At 45.4% G+C, this 22,694-nt stretch overlaps 2 protein-coding genes across 2 annotated transcripts in view; both read left to right on the top strand.

The window, feature by feature from the left end:
* LOC122556980 overlaps nt 1-335 on the top strand; it is a 22,124-nt gene extending 21,789 nt beyond the window's left edge. Inside the window, exon 5 of the mRNA XM_043704214.1 lies at nt 249-335. Within this exon, the coding sequence (XP_043560149.1) occupies nt 249-281 (33 nt within the window). The 3' untranslated portion in view covers nt 282-335. The remainder of the gene's footprint in view (nt 1-248) is intronic.
* The window catches only part of gpx3 (glutathione peroxidase 3), a 27,941-nt gene continuing 5,499 nt past the window's right edge, over nt 253-22,694 (top strand). Inside the window, exons 1-3 of the mRNA XM_043703092.1 lie at nt 253-402; nt 13,541-13,697; nt 19,041-19,158. Coding sequence (XP_043559027.1) covers nt 331-402; nt 13,541-13,697; nt 19,041-19,158 — 347 coding nt within the window. The 5' untranslated portion in view covers nt 253-330. The remainder of the gene's footprint in view (nt 403-13,540; nt 13,698-19,040; nt 19,159-22,694) is intronic.

Raw genomic sequence — 22,694 nt, 5'->3', positions numbered from 1 at the left:
GGGGTGTGGCAGAATTGACAGGGCGTCCTGGGGAGTGTGCCAGCATTTATAGTGGTGCCCTGGATGTTTGTCAGTATTCACATGTGTTTTATGGTGTGTTTTGACACATCTGATTTGAAAGCACTGCCGTGGGGGCTCACTAATTCTGCATTGAAAGGGTTACATCAAACACAAAGACAAACACATAACCCGTGTGTTTCTGATTGGCTGTCTCCTGCCCTGACTCACTTTGCTCTGTGCTTAAATAGGACAATGTTTGTTCAAACGATTCTGAGTCCTGAGTGACTGAGTCCGAGCCACTGACTGGGAGATGACTGTCCTGCTTCCATAATGGGCACCTTGAACAAGTATGGGCTCCTGCTGTCGCTCCTGCTGGGCTGGATACAGGCAGGAGCTAGCCAGGTAAAGGTGGTTTTTAACCAGGCACTGAAGAGCGAGTTTTATTAACCTTCACAGCAACTGAAAGCAACAGTTTTTATCAATTAAATATGCCTCATCTGTCATTTCAGTTCTATGTTTATTTCTATCTTAAATTTCATTATGGCTCATTAATATTTTGTCAGGTTAGACCCTAATCTTTTATTCTGGATTCACTAGGAATATGTGTCTATGCTTTTAATTAATAACTTAATCTTAACAGGGAATACAAACGGTTTCTTGTGTTTTGGTTTTCAGCCCCTGCCTTTTTGGACCAGGCTAGTCTCCCTCTCCACGTCTTGCCCTCCAACTCACGGCCACTTCAAAATATATCTCAAAATCCAGTTTCCTTCCCAGCTCCCAGTCAAAGTGACCTTTTATTGTACCACTGAATCATCACGGTGCAGGAGAGTGTCGCTTGGCTTATTGTGTGTGTGTGTGATGACTCTCCTGTGGAACTACCCACATACTGGCCCTCCCCACCCACTGCATCCCCATGCATTTGCCCTTGTATAGGTATTTAGAAAAAAAATCAGGGCACGAAAGGAGGACACTCTGCCCATCGTGTGTGTGCCAGCCGAGATGCCAGAGAGGGATTGGGTGTGAGATTTGATGTTTGATTTAACAGTACAGATGTCCTGATACATGAAACCCTTACCAACAGGTGCCAGTCAGTGAGTTGATGTGCCTGTGAACACCAGCTTCAGTCTATCTTATTGTGTGACTAACTGGTTTTTTTTTAGATTACTTACAGTGTGGAAACAGGCCCTTCGGCCCAACAAGTCCACACCGACCTGTCGAAGCACAACCCACCCACTTCCCTACATTTACCCCTCACCTAACACTACGGGCAATTTAACATGGCCAATTCACCTGGCCTGCACATCTTTGGACTGTGGGAGGAAACCGGAGCACCTGAAGCAAACCCACACAGACACGGGGAGAACGTGCAAACTCCACACAGTCAGTCGTCTGAGGCGGGAATTGAACCCGGGTCTCTGGCGCTGTGAGGCAGCAGTGCTAACCACTATGCCACCGTGCCACCCACGGTTTATTTGTCAGAGAGTGTTATTGTGCAGAATAACATTTTGCCCTCCTTTTGGTGTACTGTGTACAGTTCTGGTGGCCCTGCTGTAGGAAGGTTATCATTAAATTGAAGAGGGTGCGTAAAACATTTACCAGGATATTACGAGGACTGGAGTGGTTGAGTTATAAAGACAGGTTGGATAGGCTGGGACTTTTTTCACTGGTGCATAGGAGGGGTGACCTTGTTGTGGTTAATAAAACCACGAGGGGCATAAAAAAAGTGAATAGCAAAGGTCTTTTCCCTAGGTTAGGAGCGTTCAAATTGAGGGGACATATTTTTAATGTGGGAGGAGAAAGATTTAAAAGGAACCCGGGGGAGGTGAATTTTTCACACAGAGGGTGGTTCTTGTGTGGAATGAACTGCCGAAGGAAGTGGTAGATGCAATAACAATTAAAGACATTTGGACAGGTACATGAAAACGAAAAGTTTAGAAGGATACAGGCCAAACCCAGGCAAGCGGGACTAGTTTAGTTTGGGAAACCCTGGTCAGCTTAAATGAGTTGGACCGAACGGTCTGTTTACGTGCTGTATAGCTCCAATTTCCCATCCCTCCCACGCCACACCAATAGTTGTTACAACCCTCCCCGATTTTCTATTCCCTGTTTATAGTTACTTTCACGTCCTCAGAACTGAGGACAGACAGCATTATTGACAGGAGAACAGTATGTCCACAGAACTCTTTTCCTGGCTCACCCACTGCTCCCAGTGGGCCCAGCCGGTCAATGCTGGGGCTTGTTCTTTCAGGACCCTCCTCCCGTGTTGTTTCTTTGTCCCACACCAACAGCACAGCCTCCTATTCCTTTCTCACTCAAACGTATGTCTAACCTCTCTTTAATTAGACCTACATTGTACACCTCAACCACACCCTGCAGTATCGAGTTCCACATTCTAAAGAGCTTACATCAAAACCTTGTTTATGAATTCCTGATTGGATAATTTTTCTTTGTAGCTCTTTGCTTTTGTCTCCCTGTCAATGGAAACGTTATTTTTTCTAGGTCTACATTTTCATAATTTTATTTAAAAATCTTTAGCCTGTTCCTGGAAGCCGTAACCTTTTGGATCTGGTCCATTCTTGTGGATACTTTTTGCCCCATTCACCCACCATCTCCATATCCTTTCGTTCAACAGCTTCTGTTATTTGATAAATACTCCGCATTGGTACGAGGCAGGAGTGTCATGGTGCTTATTATTTCTAATTCATTCCTCTGTTCCTCTTTAACACACCATTAGAGGCACATGAGTATTTAAGGGAGGGATGGTGTTGTCGCTAGACTCTTAATCCTGAGACCCTGCTAATGCTGTGGTTCAGATCCTGCCACAGCCGATGGTGGAATTTCAGATCAACAAAAACAAATTGAACTTAAGAGTCAATTGTCCAGAGAGTCTGGTTCGCTAAAGTCCTTTAGGGGAGGAAACGCCTGCCTTTACCTGTAACTCCAGACCACTCTGACCAATTAGGGATGGGCAATAGATGCGGATCCAATCCAGTGAACCTACAATCTGTGAATAAATGAAACAAAATGATCTGCTGGTTGTCAACAAAGACTCAGTATTTCAGTTGGAAGGCCAGAAAAGTTGGTATTAACTATTAGTGATGCCCTCCATTGCCAAGACGGCAAATGTTTACCTCCACAATGCAGTACATTGCTGTCCCTATTCGATAAACCACTCAGCCACATCGTTACAACCCTCAGATCTGAATATCCAATGCTCCCTGGCCACCTCCTGATTTACACCATCTGTAGAAAGGCTGTCATTTCTATCCTTTTATCTTTATTTCTTACCTTCCTAACTTAGCCTACAGGTCGTTCTGCTATAACACGCGGTTCGTCAGCACGAATTGGCTATAACGCAATTGATGAATTGTGGATGTTGCTTAGATAACGCAAACTTTCTACCGAACGGGTATAGCTACTTTTAGTTAGCGATCTTCTACAAGGCGATTTTCTATAGCAATTTCCTGAGCGCGATTTTCTATAGCACAATGTTACAGAGGAACACAATTGTCATGTTATAGAAGAACGATCTGTATGTATACCTGAAATGTAGTGTAACATTTCGCTTCTCTTTTTCTTGTAGCTAAGATTTGTACCTTAAATGACAGCGTGTTGGTGACATTGTACACTTTTTACTGTACTCCTGTTCTTGTGTAACTTGAGTTAATAATAAGCCTAATTCTATTCTAAATTAAGGTGATCTAAACCTCAACTGCCCACCTCCCATTCTCATACCAGGCTCTGTGCACCTATCAGCCCTGTGCTCACTGACATACATAGACTGGCTTCCTGACCAGCCAACACCTTGATTTTAAAATTTTTATCCTTGTTTCCAAACCCCTGAAGAGGATTCCAGTGCTACAAGTCTGAGATTGCTGCTGCTGCTGCTGCTGCTGCTGCTGCTACTCCAATGAGTCTCTGGGATGAATCTACCATCAGGGGTTGTGCCTCAGATGTGAAGTCTTCCCTAATCTCTCTGTCTCTGACTCTGTCACATTAGGAACCTCCTTTAAAATCTACCTCTTTCGTTGAGTTTTTGCTCATCGCCTGAACCTCTTCCTATGTGTCTCAGTATAAAATGTTGCAGCAGTTATCATTGAGTCATTAAAGACAGAGGAGGAGGCCACTCAGCCCATCGAGTCCATATGTGTAGAGCGGTCCAGTCTGTCCCATCTCCTCAGGCCAATGAGTTTGTTGTCCTCAAGTACCCATCCACTTTCCTGTAGACATTGTTAAACATCTCCTGCAGTACCCTCAGGGGCAGGGGATCCCAGGTCATACAGCTCAGTGTTTAAAGAAATCCATCCTCTCAATTCCCACCCCGAAGCTCTTGCACAACGCATTAATTCATGTCCCCTAGTCCTTATCTCCTCAGCTAATGAAGCAACTTCTCTTTGCCCACGTTATGTAAACTTGGCACCTCGATCAAATCTCTTTCTCCAAGGAAAACAAACCCTGGGGTTTTGTTTAAACTTTGCCACATCATGTGATGTTTGGTAAGACTGCAGTTTATTACCCACCCCCTTTACTGCCCTTGAACCTAGCCGCTGCCAAGGCCATCGCAGAGAACAGCTCTAGGCCACTCACATGATAGTGGAAGTGTCATATTTGAGACAGATCCATACCAGACCATATAGGACGAGTCAAATGCTGGAATCCAAAGTAGACAAGCATGGGGCTGGGAGAACACAGCAAGCCAGGCAGCAGCCGGAGGTGGAGAAGTCAATGTTTCGGGTGTAACCCTTCTTCAGGACTGGGGGTGGGTTATACTCGAAACATTGACTTCTCCACTTCCTGATGCTTGCTCTGTTCTCCTAGCCTCCTGCTTGTCTAGACTGTATAGGACAGTCGGTTTCCCTCCCTGAAGGACAACAATGTGCAGGTTAGGTGAATTGGCCATGGTAAATTGTCCATAATATCCAGGGATGTGCATGCTAGGTGGGGTGGCCATGGGAAATGCAGGGTTACCGGAATAGGGTTAGGGTCTGTGTATGGGTGAGAAGCTCATTGGAGGGCCACTGTGGACTCGATGGGCTGAATGGCCTTTCTCTGCATGACATTAGTGAATGAGATGGGAATTGAATAGCAATAGTCACCATTAGTGAGACTACCACTTCCATTTCAGATTAATTATTCAAATTTAAACTTCACCAGCTGCTGTGGCTGGGATTTGAACTCATGTTCCCGGTTTTTCCAGGGACCACTACACCACCAAATCTCCAAATTATTCCCTAGCCAGGTCCTTTTTGATAATGTTATTTTACAGATATTTCTTTGGAGGGTATATGGGCATGTCAGGAAACCAATGTCATGAGAGTGGAGACTAAAACCTCTCCAGTGCGGTAAATCAGAGTTTTGCTTTGGCATGTTTTCCAGCTTGAAATGCAGAAATATTTCGGTGACGCACACAGATCAACCTGACCTAATTCATCTGTAATCTAATAAACACAGTCAGGCACTAAACCAGCCAAAACTGGACCATAATTTCATGAGCCAGGCCTGTAGTTAGACAATATAGGAGACAGTCAGGCACCTGGTTGTTCCTGAATGAGATACTGCCTGCAATTGTCATCCTGTTGTTTACAGCCTCTAATAAGGAAGACTGTATCAGGAAATGACTTTTTTTCCCCACAAGTTAAGTTCTTGAGGCAGTGACAAAACAAACAGAGGATATAAACATTCTGACTTCCATTTGGTGGCAACTGTTTAAGATAAGTGTTATCAGCAGTGTGTGCAAGCAAACAAGCTCAGTACATTCGCTTGGCACAGCTCACACTCTCTCTCTGGTTTTATAACTCTCTCCGGTTCTGTCGCTTCCCTTTCTAAGTTCCATCCCTCTCTCTCCACCATGCCTCCCAAACCTCTCACTGATACTTTTAATTCCTTATTCTTTGACAGGACGTGGACACTTCTGGCAGGGTCATCCTTTGTTGCCCGTCCCGATTTGCCCCCTGAAGTTGCTTGGCCACTTCAGAGGGCAGTTAAGGGTCAACCACATTTTTTAAAAATCACATTAGGCCAGACTGGGTAGTGATGACAGATTTCCTTCCTTGAAAGACATTAATGAACCAGATGGGGTCTCTACAGCCATCGATGATGGTTTAGTGGGCACAATCACTGAGACTAGCTTTACCTTCTGGACCAAAGGGTCTGTTTCCATGCTGTACATCTCTATGACTAATTCACTAAAGGTTCGTTCTACCAACTGCCTGGTTGGACCCGTGACTGTAGAGTATGAGCCATTTGGGTGCCAGCGTTTTGGCATGGCCGTTTGGGCGCAGCCCATTTGGTGACAGACATTTTGGTGCTAGGAAAAAAAGGTTGATTGATTCATCATCACTCAAAGGTAGAACTTTGAAAAGTTTTAAAACTGTAACTTTATTGAAAAATAAAAACATTAAATTTTGTTACACCAAAGCTGTCCATACAGACAGATTTACATATAAAGAAATGTTCTTAGTGCCTTAATGTCCGTTGCCAAATGGGCTGGTGCAACTAAGTTTGGCGCCCAAATGGCCGTGCCAAAACGCCGGCACCCAAACAGCTGCGCCAAAATGTACCAAACCCGTATCCATCCGTCTTTTAAACATTGTAATTGTACCCACATCCACCACTTCCTCAGAAAGCTCATTCCACACACTAACCGCCCTCTGCTTACCCACAGCTGACCACCAACCCGTCAAGATCATGTGCACAGAGCCCCCAAGGCCCCGCATCAAACAAAGTTGCACTCAGACTTAATAATTAATAAACACATTCTTTTATTATCTCAAAGCCTGGTTTTGTTGGCTCCTTTTCCAAACCAAAATTCATCTGGTCTGGGAGCAAGGTAACCAGGAAGAAAAGGATCTGTTTTAAATTACTCTTGTTGAAACCATCCAAGGAAAGAAGTCAAGGAGCGACTTCATCCTCCTTCACCCAGAGGCTGAACGATTTGGGGTATCCTGTCAGCATTTATTTCAAGAGGGCTAGAAACAAGAGCAAGGATATACTGCTAAGGCTATACAAGGCTCTGGTCAGACTGCAATGGGAATATTGTGAGCAATTTTGGGCCCCATATCTAGGGGATGATATGCTGGTCTTGGAGAGGGGGATCCAGAGGAGATTTATAACAATGATCCCAGAAATGAAGGGATCGTCACATGAGGAGTGATTGAGGTTTCTGGGTCAATTCTCGATGGAGTTTAAAAGGATGGGAGCAGGGTCTGACTGAGACTGACAGAATACAAGATCATGGATAGAGTGGACATTTTGAGAAGGTCTTTCTACTGGCAGGAGATACCTAGACCCGAGGGCACAGCCTCAGAGTGAAGGGAGGACCCTTTAGAACTGAGATGAGGAGGAATTTCTTCAGCCAGAGGGTGGGGAATCTGTGGAACTCATTGCCACGGAGGGCTGTGGAGGCCAACTCATTGAGTGTATTTAAAACAGTGATAGGTAGGGTCTTGATTGGTAAAGGGGAACGACAGTTACAGGGAGAAGGCAGGAGGATGGCGTTGAGAAACATCTGCCATTATCAAATGACAGAGTGAACCCAATGGGCTGAATGGACTAATTCTGCTCCTGTATCCTATGATCCCATCATATGAAGACCCACAAGAGAAACTCACAGCCCTGAGTCAATCCTTGCATCAAAACATTGCCAACGCCAACATCCCCAACCCAATGCCTGAGGAGCAGGCACTGTGTTGGCTTCTCAGTGGCTCAGTTACCTCCCAAGAGATTGGAGTAGCTCCTGCAAGCTCTCCCTCACCCCCAGGGCAGTTTGGAACTGCCGGAGGTATCTGCCTACCTCAGGTGAGATGTTAATGTCAAGATGCTGTCTACGTTCCCAGGTGGAAGAAAGGATCCCACAGCTCCTGTCAGGTAAAACCCTTCTTCCAATTCCCTTGGATTAACAGTCATCCTTCAAGTGACATCAATGGGCGGAAAAAAAGCTGAGCCAGCCATACTGCCTATGGGTTCTTGCTGTGTACAATTTGAACTCCTGCTTCTCATGTTGCAACAGTGATTAAATTCAAAAACGTACTTTATTGGCTGTAAAACATCTTGGGGGCATCCTAAGACAGTGAAGGGTGCTACAAAAATGCACATTTCTTTGATTTTTAGGCCCACTTCCGTGCCCCATTGATCTCCGTGTTTTGTCTTTCCTTCATGCCCAGACCTGAAGGCTGTTTAAAGACATATACTTTCATTCATGGGTTAGGGGCATTGCTGACGTGATCCAGTATTTTTTCCTGACCTCCAGTTCTCCACAGGAAAATTGCAGTCAACTACGTTGCTGTGGGTCTGGACTCACATTTAGGCCAGACCAGGTAAAGATAGGAAATCCCCTTCTCTAAAGGGAACATTGGTGATGGTTTTTTATAACGATCAGCAGTGGTTACATGGTCGTCATTAGGCTAGCTTTTTATTCCAGATTTTGACCAAATTCATATTTCACCATCTGCCATGTTGGGATTTAAACCCTTGACCACAAGCACGTGTACACCCAGTCACTATCCCAAGAATGAATCCAGATTTCTTGCAATTACTGAAGTATTAAAATATTATTAAATCATTAATAATAATAAAAGGTGGTTAAGAAGGTAAATGGAATTAGCCGAGTCACAGGGAGGTTAGGTTGGAGCTGGTAAGGCCAAAGCTGGACCACAGTTTACAGTTCTGGATGTGAATGCACTGGAGATGGTACAAAGGAGGTTCATCAGGACATTGAAATAAAAACAAAGTGCTGGAGAAACTCAGTAAGTCTGGCAGCATCTTGGAGAGAGAAACTGAGTTAACGTTTTGAGTGCAGTGTGATTCTTCTTCAGCGAAATTTCTATATTGTTGAGAGAGAGAGGAGGAGTGAGTGGAACAGATAGCGAGGGGGAGGAGGAGTGAGTGGAACAGATAGCGAGGGGTAGGAGGAGCGAGTGGAACAGATGGTGAGGTGCCTCAGAACAAAAGACAACGGGAGTACTAATGGTCAGAATTAGGGGGTTGATTAGCTCCATTGACTGGATACAGAGTGATGTCAACAACATGGCACTGGCTGAGGTTACCATGTAGAACTGTCCTTCTCAACCTCTCCCCTCGCCTGAGGCATGGTGACCCTCAGGTTAAAGCACCACCAGTCATTTCTCTCTAATGAGAGAGCAGCCCTATGGTCTGGTAGGACTATGGCAACTTCAATGGGCAGAGACCAAAAGCGATCCTTTGGCCCATCTAGTCTGTGCATGATAAAGGGAAGATATAGGTGCAATGTTAGGTGTGAAAGTAAGAGAATGGGTCTGTTGTTGAGAGCAAGACAGTTATCGCAATGGAGGACAGAGACCATGTTCTGAAGTTGATGAACTCAGTACTGAGTCCTAGAGGCTATAAAGTGTCTCTGTGGAAAATGAGGTGTTACCTCTTCAGTTTGCATTGAACTTTGTTAGAACACTGTAGCATGCCAGGGGTGGAAATGGGAGCACAATGGTTCATTGAAATAGCCCACAGCTGGAAAGGTTTGGTTTCAGATTTCCAGCATCTGCTGTCTTCTGCTTTCAGGATGCTGTGTGGGCTGAATGGTCTGAACCATGAGGAGTGATTGTGTAGACTGGGCTTGTTTTCTTCAGAGCAGTGAATGTTGACAGAGGGCTTGATGGAGGTGCATAAGATTATAATCTGCAAGGATAGAGTGGATAGGAAAACACTTTTTTGATTAGCAGAGGGACCAGTAACCAGAAAGGTAGAAGGCCAGGAGGCGAGCTGGAGGTTCTGAGTTAACCTAGAGGTGATGGGAGTCTGGAATTCATTGCCTGAAAGGACGGTTGTGTCAGAAATTCTCATTGCATTTAAGAAGTATTTAGATATGCAGTTGCATAACTGCACTCTCAAGGGCAAAGGGCGACGAGCTGGAAATAGGATTCATGTAGTCAGATCTTTGTCAACCAGTACATACGTGATGGACCGAATGGTCTGTCTTCTGTGTTGTAAATGTCCATGAGCTGATAGTTACATTTCTCCAACACGGTTTTCACCAACATCTAGGTGTCTGTCAGACTTTTACAGTGAATGGAGTCCTTTAGAAGTGCAGGCAATGTTGTAATGTAGCAAACATAGCAGCCTGATTGTGCACAGCAAGCAGCAATTTGGTAATGATCAAATAGCGTGTCCTCTTCAGTGATATAAGTTAAGGGATGCATAGAATCATAGAATTTTACAGTACGGAGTGAGGCCATTCAACCCATCGTGTCTGTAACTGGCTCCTGAAAGAGCTAGGCAAAAGTGCGTACGGCAGATGCTGGAGATCAGAGTCAAGATTAGAGTGGCGCTGAAAAGGTGATAGGTCAGAGAGGAGGGTAGAGTGGATAGGTGGGAAGGAAGACTGGCAGGTAGGACAGGTCACGAGGACGGTGCTGAGCTGGAAGTTTGGAACTGGGCTAAGATGGGGGGAGGAGAAATAAGGAAACTGGTGAAGTCCACATTGATGCCCTGGGGTTGAAGGGTCCCGAGGCAGAAGGTAAGGCATTCTTTCTCAATTGGTGAGTGAGTGGCAGTGGAGAAGGCCCAGGACCTGCATGTCCATGGCAGAGTGAGAGGGGGAGTTGAAATGTTGGGCCACGAGGCAGTGGGGTTGATTGGTGCGGGTGTCCCGGAGATGTTCTATAAAGCGCTCTGTGAGAAGGCATCCAGTCTCCCCATTGTAGAGGAGACTGCATCGGGAGCAACCGATACAATAAATGATATTGGTGGATGTGCAGGTGAAACTTTGATGGATGTGGAAGGCTCCTTTGGGGCCTTGGAAGGAGGTGATGGGGGAGGTGTGGGTGCAGGTTTTGCAATTCCTGTGGTGGCAGGGGAAGGTGCCAGGACAGGAGGGTGGGTTGTAGGGTGGCGACACCTGACCAGTTAGTCGCGGAGGGAACGGTCTTTATGGAAAGCGGACCGGGGTGGGGAGGGAAATATATGTCTGGTGGTGGGGTCCGTGCGCAGGTGGCGGAACTGGCAGAGGATGATGCGATGTATACGGAAGTTGGTGGGGTGGAAGGTGAGGACAACAAGGTTCTGTCCTTGTTGCGGTTGGAGGGCTGGGGTTTGAGGGCGGAGGTGCAGGACGTGGATGAGATCATGAAAGAGCTACCCAGCTAGTCCCACTCTCCAGCCCTATCTCTGTAATGCTCTAAATTCATCACTTTCAAATATGTATCCAGCTCTCTTTGGAATGTTCCATAGAATCGCCTCCACCATTCCCTCAGGCAGTGCATTCCAAATCCTAATGACTCTCTGAGTAAAGACCTTTCTCCTCATCTCACTCCTAGCTCTCTTGCTAACAATCTTGAAATTGTGACCCCTAGTTACTGACGTACCAACTAATGGGAACACAAAAATCTTCTTTACCCTGTCAAAATGGTTATAATTTTAAACACCTCAAGGAGGTCACCTCTTAATCTTCTCTGTTCCAATAAGAATAAACTCAATTTCTCTAATCTTTCCTTGTACCTAAAATCCCTCTTTCCAGGTATCATTCTAGTAAATGTCCTTTGCACTCTCCCCAGGGCTTTAACATCCTTCCTTAAATAAGGTGCTCAGAACTGAACATTTTACTTCAATTGTGGTCTGACCAATGATTTATAGAGGGGGAGCATCTCTTCCTTGCTTTTATCCTCTCAACCTCTATTTATAAACCCAAGGATCCTATAAGCCGCCGTAACAACTGATTCAGCTTGCCTGATCACCTCGGAGAATCATGTACGTGAACCCTGAGGTCCCTCTGCTCCTGTACTCCCCTCAGAGTTGTCCCATTGAGGCCTGTACTGTCTCTCTGCGTTCCTTGGACCAAAATGCATTCCCTCACATTTCTCTGCATTGAAATTCATCTGCCAAGTGCCTGCCCATTTCACCAACTTGTCAATGTCCCTCTGAAGCTGCTCAGCATCATCATCACTGTTCATTATTCTCCCTAGCTTTGCTTCAATGATCTGCAAATTTAGAGATTTTGCCATCAACACCCATCTCCAAATTGTTTATATAAATCAGAAAAAGCAAGGGTCCCAACACCAACCCTGGGGGAACACGACTTTCAACTCCATCTCAGTCTGAGAAATGCCTATCAATACATACCCTGGGTTTCCTAACTTTTAACCAATTTCTAATCCATGCTATCAAGGACCCATCAATCCCAAACATTCCTAATTTGCCAACCAACCTGCCAGATGGCACTGCATCAAATGCTTTCTGAAAGTCCAAATATACAACATCCACTATCTGTGCCACCTTGTCACAGAACTCAATTACATTTGTCAGACACGACCTGTCTTTGACAAAGCCATATTGATAGTCAAGTATTAGCTTATTTTGCTCCAATCTATCCTGTATTATGGCCTCCATTAGTTTTCCCACTACTGATGTCACGCTGATTTGTAGGTCTGTAGTTTCCTGGATTATCCTCTCTCCCTTTCTTAAACAAAGGTGTCACATTTACGATTCTCCAGCCCCCCTGGGACTAATCCTGTGTTCACAGAGCTCTGGAGAATTTCTGTCAATGGCTCCACAATTTGCTCCCTTACCTCTCTCTCAGCAATCCAGGATGTATCGCATCTGAACTCGGTGACCTCTCTCCCTGGAGTGCTGCCAGGCTTTTTAACACCTCTTTCTTATCTAACACTATACTGCTCAGTTACTCAACACCCACATTTTCAACTGGACCATTGTCACCATTTTCAAATTTGCTAAAGGCAGAAGCAGAGTACCCATTCCATAACTCTGCCATATCCTTTGCTTCAATGATCAGCTTATATTGTTTGTTCTGTTTGGACTCCACTCTATCCTTCACTAATATCTTACCATTAATGTGTCTGAAGAACATTTTACTGTGTGTTATAGCACAACATGGTGGCTCAGTGGTTAGCACTGCTGCCTCATAGCACTAGGGACCTGGGTTTGATTCCAGCCTTGGGCGACTGTCTATGTGGAGTTTGCACATTCTCCCCGTGTCTGTGCGGATTTCCTCCAGGTGCTCCGGTTTCATCCCATAGTCCAAGGATGTTCAGGTTAAAAGGTCCAAAGTTTGGCCATACTAAATTGCCCATTGTATTTCAGGGATGTGTAGGTTAGGCGCATTAGTCAGCGGTAAATGTAAGATAATAGGGTAAGGGAATAGGTCTGGGTGGGTTACTCTTGGGAGGGGACTTGTTGGGGCTAATGGCCTGTTTCCACACTGTAGGGATTCTGTGAAGCATTCCATCCTTTCCTGTTAGCCTTCCTTATTCCAGCCTTAGTTGAAAACTGTGGCACTAGAAAAGCACAGCTGGTCAGGCAGCGTCTGAGGAGCAAGAGAGTCGCCGTTTTGAGCATAAGCCCTTTTCCAGCACCAGGCCTTTTGACTCTGATCTCCAGCATCTGCAGTCATCACTTCCTCATCATTCCAGCCTTCGTCTCTCTCCTGAATTTGCGGTATTCTTCCTGATTTCTATAGATTATGGCCAGGGCGCCAGGGGGTGCAGGTTGCTCTGGGTGCAGCAGCAGGTTGCGGGGAGAAGTGACAGTAAACCTCCTTTATCCTTTCTGTTTCCAGACTTCTCACTGCAACAGCTCAGCCCCTGGTTCGCTCCATGACTATGGAGCAACAACTATAGACGGAAGCAGAAACATCTCCTTTCATGACTACGCGGGAAAGCTAATCCTGGTCGTCAACGTCGCCACATTTTGAGGCCTGACGCCCCAATATAAGGGTGAGGATGACCTGCAGCTCCACTGACTGTGCTGACAATTATATTCCATCCATCGTAGGCGTTGGCAGATTTATTGGTGCAGAGGTGCCGGTGTTGGACTGGGGTGGACAAAGTCAGAAGTCTCTTGACACCAGGTTATAGTCCAACAGGTTTATCTGAAATTCCAAGCTTTCAGAGCACTGCACCTTCATCAGTTGAAGTGGAAGGAAGGGCACAGACGAAGGGGCAGAGTTCCGAAAGCATGGGATTTCAAATAAGCCTGTTGGTCTATAGTCTAGTGTCATGTGACTTCCAACTTTGGCAGATTTAAAACAGATTTTTTAAAAATTTATTTCTGGGACTTGGCATCGCTGGCTGGCCAGCATTGACAGCCCATCCCTAGTTGCCCTCGAAGGTGGGGGTGAGCTGCCGTCTTAAATCACTGCAGTCCACTTGCGGTGGGTTGACCCACAATGCCGGTAGGGAAGGTGTGCCAGGAGTTTGACCCAAATAAGGAACAGTGATATGTTTCCTAGTTAGGGTGGTGAGTGGGGTGGAACTTGCAGGTGGTGGGTGGTGTTCCCAAGTGCACGACAGAAGTGGTCGTGGGTTTGGAAGGCGCTGTCTGAGGAGCAAATGAATTTGAACAGATGATTTACAGAATCCCTACAGTGCGGAAGCAGGCTGTTCGGCCTATCTAGTCCATACCAATCCTCCAAAGAGCATCCTACACTGACCCACTCTATCCCTGCATTTCCCGTGGCCAGTCCACCGAACCTACACTTTGGGCAATTTTGCACGGCCAGTCCACCCTAACCTGCACGTCTTTGCTCCGAGGAGGAATTCATTCTGTGAGGGTCATGAATCTACGGAATTCACTGCTCCAGAGTGTGGTGGATGCTAAGACACTGAATAAATTTAAAGGAGGAGATAGATTTGTAATTAGTAACAGGTTGAAGGGTTATGAGGAGCAGGCAGGAAAATGGTGTTGAGACTGAGTTATGATTGGCCATGATTATTATAAATGATAGAACATGCTCAAGGGGCTGAATGACCTACTCCCAGAGTCCCTAAAGTGCGGAACAAGGCTATTCAGCCCATCAAGTCTGCACTGATCCTCCAAAGAGCATCCCATCCAGCAACCCCACCCATCTCTATATTTCTCTTAGGCTAACCCACACATCCCTGATCACTATGGTCAGTTTCCCATTGCCAATCCACCTAACTTGCATATCTTTGGACTGTGGGTGGAAACCCGTGCAGACACGGGGAGAACGTGCAAACTCCACACACCGTCTCCTGAGGCTGCAATCAAACCTGGGTGCCTGGTGCTGGGAATCAGCAGTGAGCTATCCTAGTTAATATGTTACCTAATCCTTCTCCAACCCTACTTCATCTCCCGCCAGCATTTTATCCTTCTGTTTCCTTCTCCCTCGTGCTCACTTGGCTTCCCTTTTTAATCACTCCTGGGGAAAATGGGAGCACAACCAATAAGGTAATCTCTCCCTGAACTCTGCTGGAGCTGGTGTTCTTGCTTCCTAACTGGAGAGGTGGAGATTTTAATCCTTGAAAGTGGAGTTGCCAGTAGCTAGGATAGTGAAGAAGGCGTTTGGTATGCTTTCCTTTATTGGTCAAGAGTATTGAGTACAGGAGTTGGGAGGTCATGTTGTGGCTGTACAGGACATTGGTTAGGCCACTGTTGGAATATTGCATGCAATTCTGGTGTCCCGCCTATCGGAAAGCTGTTGTGAAACTTGAAAGGGTTCAGAAAAGATTTACAAGGATGTTGCCAGTGTTGGAGGGTTTGAGCTATAGGGAGAGGTTGAATAGGCTGGGGCTGTTGTCACTGGAGTGTCAGAGGCTGAGGGGTGACCTTATAGAAGTTTACAAAATCATGAGGGGCATGGATAGGGTAAACAAACAAGGCCTTCTCCCTGAGGTAGAGGAGTCCAGAACTAGAGGGCATAGGTTTAAGATGAGAGGGGGAAGATATAAAAGGGACCTAAGGGGAACGTTTTCATGCAGAGGGTGGTGGGTGTGTGGAATAAGCTGCCAGAGGAACTGGTGGAGGCTGGTACAATTACAACATTTAAAAGGCATCTGGATGGGTATATGAATAGGAAGGTTTAGAGGGATATGGACCAAATGTTGGCAAATGGGACTAAATTAGGTTCGGATGTATTGGGCAGCATGGACGAATTGGACTGAAGGGTCTGTTTTTATCCTGTATATCTCTATGAATAGTGGGGGTAAGGAATCAGGTTTGGCAAGATGAATCACAATCTGGGGAAGGTGTGGTCATGTTAAAAAGTAGGAACAAGAGCACAGGGAAAGGTATTAATATGGGCAATAATCGACTGACCATGACAGGAAGAGAGTGAGTATACAAGCAGAAAGCTGGAAGAACACAGCAAGCTAGGCACATCAGGAGGTGGAATAATTGGCATTTTGGGTAGAACCTCATTCCTGAAGAAGGGTTATATCCGAAACATTGATTTCTTCACCTCCTGACGCTGCCTGGCTTGCTGTGTTCTTCCAGCCTCTATTTGTCCAGTTTGGATTCCAGCATCTGCACTTTTTTTGTCTCTAAGGAAGAGAGAGAGAGAGGGCACAAATCCAAGAATCAACCAACAGATAAGACTGAAGTTTACAAAGAGAGTAAATGACTGAAACTATACGCCCAGTATCTGAATATACCTCAGTCAAACTGAAATAGGAGAGCACAAATAGAAATGAATGAATACAGTTTAGTAGCTATAACATAGACAAGGCTGAATGATGGCATGGAGTGGTGCTGCTCAGAGGTCACAGGGCAGTTAGGAATTTAGGAGAAGGTGAAGGGATGCCTGTGTTCAGGAAACTAAGCTGGAGAAAGAGTTGCAGTTGAAATGAGAAATGATATTGGCAGGAGGTCACTGGTGCGAGTGCTGTATAGATTCATGACAATGACCACATGGTAAGGTGGATTCATAAAGTCATGGGAATCTACAGCACAGTGAAAGGCCTTTTGACCCATCCTGCCTGCACCAGTCAAAAATCATTATTCTAATCCGATTCTCCTACACTTGGCCCATAGCCTGAGTGTCCTGGTATCACCATTGCACATTTAAGTACTTCATCAGCACCATGGGGGTTTCTGCCTCTCCCACCCTTACAGGCAGTGAGTTCCAGCTTCCCCACCATCCTCTGGGTGAAAAGGTTTTTCCTCACATCCCCATCTAAACCCCCTGCCCCTTCCTTTAAACCTATGCTCTGCCACCCCAGTCATTGATTCCTCCAAGGTGAAAGGTTTCTTCCTGTCTATGGCCCTCACAGGTTTATAAACCTTAATCATGCCCACTCTCAATCTTCTCGATTCGAAGGAAATAAACCCCAGTCTGTCCAGTGGCTGGTTATAACTAAAGAGAGGGGTATAAAGGATGAAATAACAAGGGATTGTCAGAAAGGCACAGTGATAATCATGGTGCATTTTAATCTACATGTATACTGGAAAAGCCAAATAAATACTGCAAAGTAGAAATGAAAATACTGGATAACTTCAGCAGGTCTGGCAGCATCTGTGGAGAGAAAAACAGAGTTAACATTTTGAGTCCAGTATGACACTTAGAACATAGAACATTACAGCGCAGTACAGGCCCTTCGGCCCTCAACATTGCATCAACCTGTGAAACCAATCTGAAGCCCATCTATCCTAAACTATTCCATTTCATCCAAATGTCTATCCAATGACCATTTAAATGCCCTTAAAGTCGGTGAGTCTACTACTGTTGCAGGCAGGGCATTCCACGCGCCTTCTACTCTCTGAGAAAAGAACCTACTTCTGACAACTGTCCTATATCTATCACCCTTCAATTTAAAGCTGTGTCCCCTCATGCTAGTCATCACCATCTGAGGAAAAAGGCTCTAACTGTCCACCCTATCTAATCCTCTGATTATCTTATAGTCTCAATTAAGTCACTTCTCAACCTTCTCTCTAACGAAAATGGCGTCAAGTTCCTCCGTCTTTCCTCCTAAGAACTTCCCTCCAAACCAGGCAACATCCCAGTAAATCTCCTCTGAACCCTTTCCATCTCCTTCCTATAATGCGGTGACCAGACCTATACGCAATACTCCAAGTGTGGCCACACCAGAGTTTTGTACAGCTACAGCATGACCTCATAGATTCTGACAACCCTATCAACCTGGGTGGCAACTTTGAGGGATCTATGCACATGGACACCAAGATCTCTCTGCTCATCCACATCGCAAAGGATCCTACCATTAGCCCAGTATTGTGCATTCCAGTTACTCTTGTTAAGGGTGAATCACCTCACACTTTTCTGCATTAATCTCCATTTGCCATCTCTCAGCCCAGCTCTGCAGCTTATCTATGTTCCTCTGTAACCTACAACATCCTTACGCTTTATCCACAACTCCACTGACCTTAGTATTATCCACAATTTTACTAATCCATCCTTCTACGCCCTCATCCAGGTCATTTATAAAAATGACAAGCAGCAGTGGGCCCAAAACAGATCCTTGCTAGTAGTTACACCAATAGTAACTGAACTCCAGGATGAACATTTCCCATCAAACACCACCCTCTGTCTTCTTTCAGCTAGCCAATTTCTGTTCCAAACTGCTAAATCGTCCTGAATCCCATGTCCCTGTATGTTGTGCAATAGCCTACTGTGGGGAACCTTATCAAATGTCTTACTGAAATCCACATACACCACACCTTCTGCAGAACTGACTGAAGAAACCAAATGACTGAAAGTTGGCTAGTTGAGAAGCTCATCAAATATTTTCAACCGTTATCAGCTGCTTCATCAATGACCTTCCCTCCATCATAAGGTCAGAATTGGGAATGTTTGCCAATAATTGCACAATGTTCAGCACCATTCCCAACTCATCAGATACAGAAACAGTCCGTGTTTGAACTGACATGTGATAAATAATATTCATGCCACAGAAATACCAGGCAGAGAGCATATCCAATAAGAGACAATCTAACAACTGCCCCTTGACATTCAATAATGTTACCAACATAGTCAACTTCCTGGGGTGACCATTGACCAGAAATTGAACTGGACATACTATATAAATACATCAGCTGCAAGAGCAGTTCAGAGGTTAAGAATACTGCAGCAAGTAACTCAACTGCTGACTCCCCAAAGCCTGCCCAAGTCACAAGTCAGGAGTGTGATGGAATACTCCCCCCTTGTCTGGATGGGGGTTGCACCAACAACACTCAAGAAGCTTGGCACTATCCAGGACAAACCAGCTCACTTGATTAGCTACAGGGCGAGACTCATCGGCCTGATCTTACCATTTCATGAACAAACTTGAAATGTTCTCAGAATAAGATGTGCTTTTCGTCTGTAGGAATGAATGCACTACAGGACGAGCTGGGTCGAGACGATTTTATCATCCTCGCATTCCCATGTAACCAGTTCGGCAAACAAGAACCAGCTGAAAACTATGAGATCCTCCCTTTGTTGAAGTAAGTAAGTGATCCCCTCCAATCTCCGAGCCCCGCTCTGTACAGCTGCTGGGAAGGACTCAGCTCAGAAAAGATGTCCCCTAAGCAGTCACTGCCATTTACAGCTGTAGCCCATAATCATGGGAACGGTGACATTGTGGTAATATCACTGACCCTGATCATCTGAGAGCCAAACATAATGCTCAAGAGACATGGGGTCAAATCACACCAGGGCAATTGATGGAATTTAAATTTGATTGATAGCTTTAGATTCCAGAAGTTATCTTTAGTAATGGGGATCCCTTAGATAGTAACAGGACTGGTTGAGAGAACAGTTAATTAAAGTACACTGCATGTTAAGCCTTGTAATGGGGTGCAAGAGCAGGTGACACTTAGATAAGAGGCTTTAGCCTCTTCAGAGCAGTGCACTTCAGGAAGGATGTGAAGATATGAAACAGGGTGTCAGAGGTTTCCAAGAATGGTTTCAGGGAGGGGATACCTCAGCTGTAAAGATAGTTTCCTTTGAAAAGAACAGATCTGGTAGTTAGAGGTGGCACAGTGGCTCAGTGCCTCATAGTGCCAGGGACCCAGATTCAATTCCCGCCTCGGGAGACTGTGCAAACTCCACACAGACATTCTCAGTTTCCTACGTGTGCTCTGGTTTCCTCCCACAGTCCAAAGGTGTGCGGGTTAGGGTAAATTGGCCATGCTAAATTACCCAGTGCCCAGGGATGTGCTGGTTTGGTGGGTTAGCCGTGGGAAATGCAGTGTTATGAGGAAGAGATGGAGGGTCAGTACAGACTTGATAGGCCAAATGGCCTGTAGAGATTCTATGCATTCACAATCAGACAGGTCTGGATGGTGTAAGTTGGGAGAAACTGCTCCCACTTCAGGATACTCCAGCATAATCTAACATATGATGTGGAGGTGCTGGTGTTGAACTGGTGTGGACAAAGTCAGAAGTTACACAACACCAGGTTATAGTCCATTTGAATCACAAGTTTTCGGAGCACTGGTCCTTCGTCAGGTGAGTATAAACATAGATAGCTGCCTGACAGAAAACAGCGAAGAGAAAATGAGGTCTGCAGATGCTGGAGATCAGAGATGGAAATGTGTTGCTGGAGAAGCGCAAATATAGTGCAGTTTTCAACTCCAAATGCTTTGCTTTCTTTCAGTCCTTCCTGCCAAAGTGACCAAGTTCACATTCTCCCACACTGTACACCATCTGCCAGATTTTCACACACAATCAATATCAGTCCGACTCCTGCCCTCTCACCTAAGTTATTGATAAGAATTGTAAAAGGCTGAGCCCTGTGAGATTCCACTTATCAAATCCACGCAATCTGAAAGAGACCCATTTAGGCATACGCTGTTTTCTGTCATGGAAATGTGTTGCTGGAGAAGCGCAGCAGGTCAGGCAGCATCTAGGGAACAGGGTCAGTACAGACTTGATAGGCCAAATGGCCTGTAGAGATTCTATGCATTCACAATCAGACAGGTCTGGATGGAGTAAGTTGGGAGAAACTGCTCCCACTTCAGGATACTCCAGCATAATCTAACATTTGATGTGGAGGTGCTGGTGTTGGACTGGTGTGGACAAAGTCAGAAGGTACACAACACCAGGTTATAGTCCATTTGAATCACAAGTTTTCAGAGCACTGGTCCTTCGTCAGGTTAGTATAAACATAGATAGCTGCCTGACAGAAAACAGCGTATGCCTAAATGGGTCTCTTTCAGATTGCATGGATTTGATAAGTGGAATCTCACAGGGCTCAGCCTTTTACAATTCTTATCAATAACTTAGGTGAGAGGGCAGGAGTCGGACTGATATTGATTGTGTGTGAAAATCTGGCAGATGGTGTACAGTGTGGGAGAATGTGAACTTGGTCACTTTGGCAGGAAGGACTGAAAGAAAGCAAAGCATTTGGAGTTGGAAACTGCACTATATTTGAGATATGGTCTCAATGTACAACCTTACAGAATACTGAGAGGCATGGATAGTCTGGACGTGGACAATGACTAAAGAATTCTGAGGAGCAGAGAATTCTGGTTGTTCTTCTGGAAGAATCACAAAATGTTAGTATGAAGGCACAGCAAGTGGTTACAATGGTAAATGGAATGCTAGCATTTATTTCAAGAAATCCTAAATATAAAAGTAAGGATTATACGCCATAGGACTGTAAGATATAGGAACAGAATTAGTCCATTCAGCCCATCGAATCTGCTCCCCCATTCGATCGTGGCTGATATGTTTCTCAACCCCATTCTCCTGCCTAGTCCCCCTACGCTTGATCCCCTTACCAATCAAGAACCTATCTGTCTCTGGCTTAAAGACACCCAATGACTTGGCCTCCACAGACTATTGTGGAACGAGTTCCACAGATTCTCCACCCTCTGGCTGAAGAAATTCCTCCTCATCTTAGTTCTAAAGGGTCATACTTTCACTCTAGACCCTCTGCTCCTAGCCTCTCCTACTGGTGGAGACATCGTCTCCATGTCCACTCTATCCAGGCCTCTCAGTATTCTGTACATTTGTACATTGTGACCACATCTCAAATACAGTGCAGTTTCCATCTCATTGAAGAAAGGGTGTAAATGCATTGGAAGCAATTCAGAGGGGGGTTTATGAGATTGATATGCAGACTGAGTGGATTGCTTATAAGGAGAGATTGGATAGGCTGGGGCTTGTTTCTAAGGTGATGGGGAAGGATGCTTGTTTGTGTGGGTGAATGCTGAGCTACAGGACGTTACTTCAAAATTGGGGGGGTCACCTTTTTAGGATAGAATTTAGGAATTTCTTTTTTCCTCTCTCAGACGGTTGTGCAACTTTGGAACTCTCTACCTCAGAAGGTGGAGGCGGCGATGTCATTGAATATTCTAAAGGCCGAGGTGGAAAGAACATACAACAGACAGGCTAGAACAGTACAGCTAAGAACAGGCCCTTCAGCCCTCAATGTCTATGCTGATTATGATGACATACTAAACTAATCCCATCTTCTGCACATAGCCCGCAACACTCTGCTTGTTCAAACCCTCTTAACGTGACCGTTGTATCTGCTTTCACCACCTCCCCTGGCAGCATGGTCCAGGCACCTACCACCCTTCTGTGTAAAAAAAAACCTTTACTCGGACATCTCCTTTAAACTTACCCCCCTCTCACCATAAACCAATTTCCCCCAATGCTTGACATTTCCACCCTGGGATAAAGACTGACTATCCAAGCCCCTTATCATTTTAGATACTTCAATCAGGTTGTCTGAGAGTGTGGTGGAGAAGGATTCAATCAGAGCATTCAAAAGGGAATTAGGTAGATGGGAGACAAAGGCAGGGAAATGGCACTAAGTGAGATGCTCATTCAGAGATCCAGATCAGACAGTGGGGCATTAATCTGCATTGCTCATCCAGTGACGTTATAACTCCCCCACTGTCTTCTGGATTAGTGCTGGAAGAGCACAGCAGTTCAGGCAGCATCCGAGGAGCAGTAAAATCGACGTTTCGGGCAAAAGCCCTTCATCAGGAATAAAGGCAGAGAGCCTGAAGCGTGGAGAGATAAGCTA

This window comes from Chiloscyllium plagiosum, chromosome 14 (genome assembly GCF_004010195.1).
Source record: "Chiloscyllium plagiosum isolate BGI_BamShark_2017 chromosome 14, ASM401019v2, whole genome shotgun sequence".
In the NCBI taxonomy this organism is placed as follows: Eukaryota; Metazoa; Chordata; class Chondrichthyes; order Orectolobiformes; family Hemiscylliidae; genus Chiloscyllium; species Chiloscyllium plagiosum.
This window is presented reverse-complemented; position numbering and strand designations above follow the sequence as displayed.